Consider the following 10,366-nt stretch of genomic DNA (forward strand, 5'->3'; position numbering starts at 1 on the left):
GTACGCGCCGCCTTTCTCCCCGTGCCAAGAACACAGGGGCGGCTGACAGCAGAGCCAGCCGAGCTACCTGTGCCAGCAAGCTGCTCTACGCGGGGTGATCGCTGCGGCCTTCTGAAGCCTACGTTGTGCTCCATAAATATATTTATCTCCATAGGCCCTGTAGTGCTACACTGCCTGAGTAACTTGACTCATTGAGTAGTCTCCCCTAAGTTAAATGGCAGTAAGTTACTCAGAGATACAAGATTTTACAGGATTAGGCCTTCAGTGCTGACTCCAGGCCAGATCTGCAGCAGGTATAAATCACTGCAGGTAATTTTCACCAGCTGAAATTCTGGCCCCGAGCCCATGAGTCATGTTGTTATTTTTTCACATTGTAAATTCTTGCTGTTTCTTATTTATATTGCTTTAGCACTTTGGGGCGCTTGTTGGGGGCCAGAACCCCATCGTGCTTGTCACCCTTCAAACAGAGATGCCAAAGATCCTTCTTGCTCCAGAGTGTTTGCAGTTTAAACAATATGCAAACCTCCGTACAGTCATTCAGCTTTCTCTAAGTACGTTATTACAATCAAGTTTTTCTATTACCCTGCTGGTAAAGCAAAAGAACACAAATTCTGTGCCTGGGGTTGATATTTTTAAGTAAAAAAAATTACATTCTGCTGTATATTATGTCTAAGTGGCATTTTAAGCCTGGAATTCATTGGAGCCAGCAGCAGTGTGGGACATGGTCTTCAGTAATTGAAGTGAGAGCTCCGAGGTCTCTTCTCCAATGTGATACCTGATTTGAGACATATCAAAAAGAGAATTTGCACCAAAGTTGAACCTGAAGTGAGGAGAATCTTAACAGTGGCTGAATATCTCATCTCTTTTGTGTAGTGTTGTATTTAATTATTGTTATATTACTTCGTTTCTGTTTTGGTGTATCTTCCATCTCCATAGAGCTCTGGTTAGCATCTCTGAAATTATTGCTATTGCCTTTAATTACTCTGGAAGGGGTTTAAAAGTTGTAAACCTACAACTTTTTAGTGCTGAAGTAATGCTAGAAAATTCCTCTTCATTACAGTCCTACCTGACTGCTTAGAAGAATAACGTAGCGGCGTACAGGGCTCCAATTTACTGTGCGATGACCTCAACAGAGGCCAGAAAAATATCATAGGGTGAATGTGGTTTATTGGTGTATCATACTGTCAAGCTCTTCTTTCCTTCCATGATCCCTTTCACTCAGGGTTTTTTTTGGCTAGTTTACTGTGTGCCCTATTTCTATGGCAGGATGAGCCTTACCCTCAGGCAGGCCTTACTGGACTAGTTTGTCATCAGATTGTGTAGGCATTGAAGCACAAATTAAAAAGAAAGAAATGGTTCTTGGCTATTTTTTTCTAGATACTACCATAACCATTTACAAGGAGTGTTTCTAAATAATTCTTACTCTGCCCTAATCACTTATTCATTGCTTTTTGGCAAAGCCCTTGAAAGAGGCTTGGTGAAGGCTCTGAAGAAGCTGGATGACTATCTGAGAACCCCTCTGCCGGAGGAGATTGATGCAGACAGCACTGAAGAGGAGAAAGTGTCTAAACGCAAGTTTCTGGATGGAGATGACCTGACTCTTGCTGACTGCAACCTTTTGCCCAAACTCCATGTTGTCAAGGTAAAAGATGTCGTGCGATGGTCAAAGAAGACTTATAGAATCACCAAATGGTTTAGGTTGGAAGGGACCTTAAAGATCATCTAGTTCCAACCCCGTGCCATGAGCACGGACACCTCCCACTAGATCAGGATGCTCAAAGAGACCAGGTTGCTCAAATCAGACAATGAAGTGTCCTGCTCTGAGAGCCGTGAGCTAGAGCCAACATGTATTTCAGCAGAGGCATCTTAAGTCCTAGAAGAGCAGAGTTTGAAACACACTTTTGCTCTTCGGTATTCCTATAGTTTGACTTAAACAACTTTGTATTTAGTACATGGGCAAATTATCCCATCTCTAATTAGTGGCAAAGACAATATTAGGATCTAGGTATCACAATCTCTTTATTTTTACCCTGCTGCAAGTGGCAGTGTATTTCATTTTAATTTGTTCCCATTATTCTTAAGAGAGATGTCAAAACTTTATTCAGTTCCCACTCATTTGTAACTTAAGAGCAACAGTCCATCTTTTTGGGGAATATTTGTTCCAGCTGGTATTTCACACAGAGAAGTTAACAAATCAAAGTCACTGCCGAGGTCCAGGATTTAAGGTGTACAATGGTCGCTGGTATAGTGCAAATGGTGTACATCATCTTGACTTCTTAATGTTGCATTTATTTAATTTATCAGGTTACATGTTTCTTTAGAATAAAGCAAGTACCTGGCAGACCTTGGCAGGCAAGAAGGCCAGGAATTAAGGCCAAGTCATGCATCTAATTTGGTTCTGTGAGCCAAAACATAGACTGAACCTGGAAGCTGACTGCACACATGCAAAAAATAGAAAAAAATAATAATAAAAAAAGTGCATATGTCACCAGGTAAGAAATGTGATAATATCCTCACAGGTCTAGCTCTTTTTTTGGCTCATCTTCATTGGTGACGTTGGAGTCAGACAATGCAGAATGAATGTGTGGCCCCTTACTGGTTCCTGTCTCCCTGGATGAAATGAAAGATGTCAGAAGTGAATTAAAATCTTTCTCAGACAATCATAGCCATAGGATATTGCCTGAAAAGCATTTTACAGATGCAAGAAAGGGGTAAATTATTAAGACTTTTTCATTTGATGCAAGATGTGTGCTGGAAATTGTGAAAACCTTGACTTAAGTTGCCCAGCAGGTTTTATCTTCCCCATGTGTGTGTGAAGCATCACTGAAGGCAAGAATGCTTAATTGAATGCAGTTTAGGACAGGATTTGGACTTGCATATACCAAGTGGATCCTGGTAATAAAAACAAATCACAGTCATTTCTGAGAACATGACTGTCCTAAGAAATCTGAGATGGAAAACGGCTCGCCCATGTGCTTTGAAAATAAAGGGGAACTCTGTGGCACATATGTATGTAATTTATGCCCAGGAACAATTTTATACTGTCAGAAAAATTAGAGATTGGAAGCACCCATTAAATCAGCTAATCCGTCCCTTCCTATCAGCTAGTTCATTCTGTCACCACAGGATTATTCTGTATGGTATATTCTTACAGGAAAACTGAAATATCCCAATCCAGCAAGCTACTTAACCAGCCACCTAGCTTTAAGCACAGATTAGTCCTATTGACTTCAATGGGACTATACAGGTGCTTAAAATTAAGTATGCACTTAACTGTTTTCCTGAATAAGGGCCTAAGTGTTTTTAGAAAACGAAAATTTCCCTTGATAGACAATTTCCTAGCCTAACAAGTCTTGAAATAACCATTTTCTCCCCCAGTTTATCCTAATACTCCTGTTTCTAATGTCTGCTAAATCATCTTGGTTTCTCAGTCACGGTCCCCATACCGCCCTGAATTTTGCCTTTGCGTGAATACGGATACAGCCTTCCAACAGCTGTGGGTGGTTATATGCTCTGACACCATTGGCCAGGGAAAATGTCTTACATATATTAAGAACAGAAATACAGTATATAAAATATATAACATAATGGTAAATATAAATATTATAAGTAATATGAAAATACGTTTTATGTAATTGTTACTAATGCCTTTCTCTTAAATCTGTCTTGCTTTTTATGATTCAGCTAATCAGCTCTTCCTTAGGTGGCATCTCAGCTTTAAATGGGGTACTTAAGACTGGTAAAACCCACCAAAAAATAATATGGTAAAATTAATGAACTTCATGTACCAGAAAAGTCATAATTTGGTGACAGTAGCCAGGCCATTGATTCAGAGTGTCCTTAGGCCAAGTAGCATCCTTGCAAGATAGGGGACAACCAGCAGTCACTTTTCAGGCTTTTCTATTCTAAGTCCCTGAGTGTCCAAACATTTCTCTCCTCCGCTATTAATTATATGACAAGAAAGTGTAAGAAGCTCTCTAAAAAGGAATGTGGAACGATATATCACCAGCGAGATTTTTCCCTCTTTTATCTTTGGTTTAGATCGTGGCAAAGAAATACCGCAACTTTGAGTTCCCGACAGAGATGACGGGGCTGTGGCGGTACCTGAAGAACGCGTATGCCAGGGATGAATTCACCAACACCTGTGCGGCAGACAAAGAAATTGAGCAAGCCTACGCGGACGTGGCCAAGCGGCTCAGCAAGTCCTAACTGACCTCAGCGGCGGCTCAGTATCCCCTTTTGCAGACTCTTCTCCCTGTTGCCTTAAGACATACTTTGTCATTACGCTATCTGGTTGGCATCCCTATGACTTCACCTTTTCAAGTGTATCGGTCAGGGACAAATCTGCTTCTCCCTGGAGAAAAGAGAAGGCAGCTCCGGTGTGGGGGGTGGAGACCCTTTGAAATCCGAACTTAAGATCTGGCTCAACTAGTATCATTCGCAATCAGTATTGGAAATGAATCCACTTCACTAATTTCTTGTTTCATGTTCGGGGTATATCGCCACCTGTATTCTTTGCAGTTTTAAAAATAGAAACCTAGTTGAAATTTCAAGTAAGAGAGTTGGGAACACCCAGACCTGAGTCTTCTGTAGGTTATTTCAAGGACGCTTTTTCCCCCGGTGCTGTTGAGATCCTTGAGGCAGAGCAAAATATGTGAGAGAGAGAGGGGAAAAAAAAGGAGTTTGACCCAAAAGGAGAAATGCTTTTAGCAGTTATATTTTAAAAAAACTCTCTGAATGCATATTCTGTCTTAGCAGGCCCAAGAGTTTATAGGGTATTTATTTTTAACTTGGCGCAAGAGGGGGAAGCCTGAGTGAATATGTCAGACTTGCAGATGCTACTTTGCATAAAATTTGCATGATGCTGTTGGATATGAATGTTTAAAGTGCAAGAGAGTGAATGAGCAATTGAGCGGGCAGCCCTTGGAAGAGCGAGGCTAGTGCCAAAATGGCCAGTGGGTCTGCGGGTTGGTAGAGACACACAGGCGTAGCAATAACGGGGGGCAGCACATTGACTCCGGTGACTAGAGAAGGAACTGGCACAGCCAACCAAACCGCATCGGATATTGTTGTCTTGACTGTGGGGTTGCCAGTTCCTTTACATTTGCTATCTCGGGAAACTGGGCTAGGCAGGAGAAAGGTGTCGCTGCACACGAATTCCAGGCAGGGGAAGCGCTTTCTTCACGTTGGGCTCCAGGTGGGTCGCTTTCAAGCCCTCATCGTCTCACCCCAGGAGAAGTTTGCTCTGAGAGCCTCAAAGAGGGAAGGTTAAAACGGAGAGAGGCACATTTCCATCCAGAAATTCGGCAAATATGCTAGCAGAAATCCACGCATGACGCCTTAGTCCCGCTCATCCAGGGTTTACCGATCCAGGTTACGTGATTCTGAATTAGGATTGTTTTCTAAAACTGATTATTTTGGTCTATCTGTAGCATCTGCCTGCCACAGTCTGCTTTATGCTAGTGATTATTTGCACGTTACGGTAGCAAAGTCAGAATGACAGCTTTTTTGCATGAAAATCACATGCCCCGATATGTACAACAGCGCACATGGCTCTTGATTTTCACTTTGGGGGGGGGGGTGTGGGGATTTATCCTTGTTTTCAAAGATAAAATAAAGCTGAGCTGTAACCCGATGTGGCTCCCCTTCTGACCGGAGCGGCTAGAGCTGCACTGATTTGAGGGGAACCCCAAGCTGCTGAGCTGTGACCGAGGGGACCCTCGTGGCAGGCTCGTTTGCAGCCAGAGAGCTGGAGAACTGGAGACCACATCAACAGCCGGCCTCTGCCGTGTGATGCCGATGACAATCTGAAGCCATCTTGTTGCTTTGGTGGGGTTATTCCGCTTTTCACACTAACGCAGCTGGGAGCAGAACGTTGCTCGTCGACTGTGAAGACGGTTTGTGGTGGGCTATTGTTTTGCATGCAATGGTCAATTTGTTCTGAACTTTCCCAAACCTTGGAAGGAAATCCGTGAACTCCCAAGCCTTCCCCTAGAACGGGCTATTTTAACAACGGCTAGACTGGAGGGCAGAGGCTCACACTCTTTAAAATATTGCTGAGAAATCAGCTGGCTCCGAGAACGCTAATAGCAGCCAGAAAAATCTAATGAGATTAGAAGTGTCTGCGCAAGCACATGTGGCTTGTTAAAAACATTTCTTCATGACATTGGAATTATTTGTGATTATTCTTTTTTTTTTTTTAAATTAAGGCATTTATTTATTTATTTATTTTAATTGACTCGGTCCTTTCCGTCTGTCTTTCTGGTTTTGTTTTCACTCAGCGCGATGGCCAAGATGGCTCTGTCTGTTTACGAAAGTGTTATTAGCGATGCTCTGCAAATCCGTTTCTAGTGAAAAAATCTATCTGATGAATGGTCACTGGGATTTTTTTTTTTACTTTCAGTATGATTTGTCTGGGAGCACGCCAATCAACAGAATCTACATTTTCTCAGTTGCCTTTTTCCAGATTTGTACCTCAATTAGTGGCTTTGCTTCGTCACAGCCGCAGTGAATCTTTGAATAAAGACGCAGGGGCAGATGCAGATTCTTGCTCTGTGCTTCTTGTGTTTAGCTCCTCAAAGAAGATTGTCCAAATGTTCAGCAGATCTCAGGCAGGGTGAGTGAAAACCAGTTCAGGGTCTGTCCTGGTTTCTTCTGTCGCTGTGAATCTTCACCAATTTGCTGGATCCCGTGGTTCTGAAATGTTCTCGTATGTCTTACTTTAGTTTTGCTAGAAGAGGGCCAAAACACAGCTGATCTCAGCGCCTTCAAAGTGCATCTGTTTTTAAAAAATGATGTTTAAAAATGGTTGGGCTTATACCAAAAAGAAAACGAGCTTTTTGCGAGATAATTTGCCTGTTTTTAGAGTGTTTTTAGGATTTCGTTAGAAAACCTGAAAATCCCCAAGCTACCTTACTTTTAATTAATAATAAAAAAAAACCCTTAAATATCTTCATTTTTCTGATAATGCCTCCAAAAAATCTAGATGCGATGTATTGATGGATATGAGAAAGACGATGTGGAAAATTAAATAGTTTTCAGTTATCGTGCCTGTTCTGTGTGAATTCAAATCTCGCTCTGCATCCTAACTTGGCGTCTTACTCATAGCCCTATTATAGGCTGATCCAAGATTATGGACAGGTTCAGGCATTCCCTGACCTTTGTTTGGGTTTGAAATCCAAGCTCGTGTTTTCAGCTCTGTAACTTTCGCTCACCTTTGTGCTTTTTGGCTTTAGCCGTAGTCAGAAGCAGGAAATACTGGAAATCCTACGTAGAAAAGTGTTTTGCTAAGATTTTGAGCTCAGTTCTCCAGACTCAGGATCCATCACCAGTGAGATTTTAAAGGGCTCCAGACTCCTTTAGGCAGGGTATTTTTGGTGACCTTCCATTGTATTTAGAATTATAAGTAATAAATATTAATCATACAGGATTGTATATCTACATTGGCAAGGCAGCATTTCTGAAAAAAATCTAAGTGACAAGACAGACATTGCAGATTTACAATAACTTTGTTCATAAATTTTTTGCAAGATGTAAAGAAAGACGTAGTGCAGAGGGGGAAGAAGCCAACAATGTGGATTTAATCATCTACATTTCAGAAATGCAGACCAAATGTCTGTAAAGATGTCCATTTCATCCAAACATTTCTTAGATATTTATTTCAAAGCTCCCTGTTTGGTCAATCCAACACTCCATTCATATTGGAGCTAATATTGATTTTTCTTCTATTAGCAGTGGTATGGGAGTGCTAGAGGATCCCAAATATTCGTTTCTCGTATTTTCTCTTAGACTATTTGAATTGCCAAGAGGTCATCTTGCTGTACAGGTAGGACTAAGGAAGTGTCTGTTTGAAGACTATTTAAAAGAGAGCTTCTAACGAACATTAATTTATTTTTTTTTTCCAATAAAAAGAATCATGTAGTGATAGTGCTTTATCAGGACTAGTGCGGAATAGAGAGCTACAGGTTACCAGCTCTTCCATATTTGCATCAGCTGAAAAGCCACTGCCACGGAGGAACGACAGCCGATATCACAGAGAAACCAGACGTCTTTGTTTCCTACGGGAAATCTCGGCTGAATTGCACATAGCGTTTATTTTGAATATGTTTTTATTTTATTTGAACCCCTAGCCACCTTGCCTCCTCTCCCGCCCCTGCTCCAAGTCGCCTCCAAGTTAGCCGTACCCGTTCTGCCGTTTTCCTCGGCGCTAAGTAGCAGGGTGCTCGTGGATGGGCGCACGGGGAAGCGCGTTGTAGCGTAACCCGTCCGTCTGGTGGGGTGGAGCTAAGAAGGCCCCCTGTCTGCGTCGACTGACTTCGGCTAATTATCCGAGGTTAAAGTATTGCAAAAATTTAGGCAGTGGAAATCCCACTTACGCAAAGCCCCGGAAACACATGGAAACATTCACTTTTTAAAATGAGTTGTTTTAAAGAAAAAAGTAGCCCCGACGTCATGTGTCCTCCTTCATGTGTATTCTTTTAAGCATCAGGAAGTTTGCATTTGTTTATTGTTCTGGTAGATGTACTCATTCTGCTTGGATTGCTTTTGATATTAAGAAACATATTTCCAGTCAGATTGTGCCTTTCTGCTGCATCTTTCATCTCTTCATTAATTTTGATGTCTGCAATGACCAGCAGTTCCAGAGGAGGCGGGAAAGCTGCGAGGCTCGTACTTGTTGAGAAGTTGAAGGAGGTAATGATTTTTTTGGAGAAAACAGTATTAAAAGCATTTTTTAAAAAAAACACGTGTCTTTTCATCTGGGATGCTTTAACCAAGAGTGATAGACTGTTTAGTCTGGACTGTGATTTTCAGCCCAGACCTGAGCAAGCCACCGCGCGTAAGGCGGCTCTGCCTAGGGATTTCCCCAGGAATACGTAGAGGTGTTCCCTCTGAGACACAAAATTTCCCATTTCCATGGTCAGAAGGGATCCGCTGGGTTGTATTGGCTCTGAACTATGCGAGCCCAGTAGCTCAGCCCTAGGCAGTGAAAATAGGGGTCATGTTCCCTTCTCTGCCCTTCTAGTCACGTGCAGGGAAAACAGAAAGCATTCCTCTGTTTTGTTTCCTTGCCTCACATCCCAAACAACACTCCGGCCCTAGGAAAGCACAGAAACCCCGTCCAATGCTAGTTTTCAAAGCTTGATCGGTCTGTGCTTTAATGTTTGACCTAAAGGTCTGAAGAGCCCCGTGTACCTCCTCAGGCACTCACCACGCAGCGTTACGGGATCTCAGAGACCGCGGCAATCACGTTATTCCCCTGTTGCCTCAAATCATTCCCCTTTCACCATTTATTGGAGAGCTGCTAAAGCTGCAAATCCTCCCAAGGCTGCTCTTGAATGTGGTGTGTTTTGAGCCGTGCTCATCAGCTAACCGGCTCTGAAGGATGCCATTGTCGCAGCTCAGCGGGTCGTGCCTCCGCTGCCAAAGGGACGACCCAGCGCCCGTCGCAGTGGCAGCGCCGGGGTGGGAAAGGCTGAAGCTGCTCAGCCGGCGATGGTGCAACCACGATGAAAGGTTTCAGTGCCACCTTTTCTGCAGCCCGTCTCTCTAGCTGAAGTGTGTTAGCAGCTCAGCTGGGGCCGTGATCCAGCGCTAATGAGCGTTTCTAGCTTGCAGCATGCGAATAGAGACTACTCATGTGTTTAATGTTAAACATGTGCTCGCCTGCTTGCCTGGATAGGGGCCTAAAAGTCATGACAGAAAAGCCTATATTAATGAAGAGTATTATTATTCTCTTTCCTTTGAAATCTGGTGGCAGAATTCCCAGCAGGGGAATTCCCAATAGGAATTCCCAGTAGAGCCCAAGGCTGCATAAGCACGAAGACGTTTCAGGCGTGAAGATGTCCTGAGAGAACAGAAAATGCTCGAGGAGAAAAGGAAGCAGCGGTTGATATATGGGGTCTTATTACAGAAGGAGGACACCAGTTCTGTCCCGGTGGCAACTGGAGGGACACCACCAGTGCTGCCGGGCTCCGTCCTGGTTTATCACGGGGAGGTTCAGAGCTGGGACCAGGCCACGCTGGCGGTGTAATGCTAAGGCATGTTCTGCTCTACCTCCAGCCACACTCCCTATGGTGGTATCCCGCAGTACAGCGATGCCTCCATTGCGTCTGCCTCACTCTTATTATGAAGTGGCTTGTCTGAAGAAAACGAAGAAGGGTGGGGGAATTTTTATTATTATTATTTTTTTTTATATATGTATACATGGAGTAAAAACCATCCAACTATGCTTTAGTGGTTCTCAACATGATACTGTCAATTCTCACCACAGGGTGGAATTTGTTGGTGGAAATTAAATTAAATTAAATTAAACCAGAAAAGCTTGTCTGTTGCTAATGGGTACTACTGGGAGCCCTAAAAGCAGTTT

At 43.0% G+C, this 10,366-nt stretch overlaps 1 protein-coding gene across 2 annotated transcripts in view; it reads left to right on the forward strand.

Annotated features, from left to right (window-relative positions):
- The window catches only part of CLIC5 (chloride intracellular channel 5), a 78,638-nt gene extending 71,593 nt beyond the window's left edge, over positions 1-7,045 (forward strand). For both annotated transcript variants that reach the window (XM_074582043.1, XM_074582044.1), the window contains exons 5-6: positions 1,461-1,642; positions 4,042-7,045. In XM_074582043.1, the coding sequence (XP_074438144.1) occupies positions 1,461-1,642; positions 4,042-4,209 (350 nt within the window). In that variant the 3' untranslated portion in view covers positions 4,210-7,045. The remainder of the gene's footprint in view (positions 1-1,460; positions 1,643-4,041) is intronic.
- Positions 7,046-10,366: the final 3,321 nt, after the last annotated feature.

This window comes from Larus michahellis, chromosome 3, assembly GCF_964199755.1.
Source record: "Larus michahellis chromosome 3, bLarMic1.1, whole genome shotgun sequence".
Lineage (NCBI taxonomy): Eukaryota > Metazoa > Chordata > Aves > Charadriiformes > Laridae > Larus > Larus michahellis.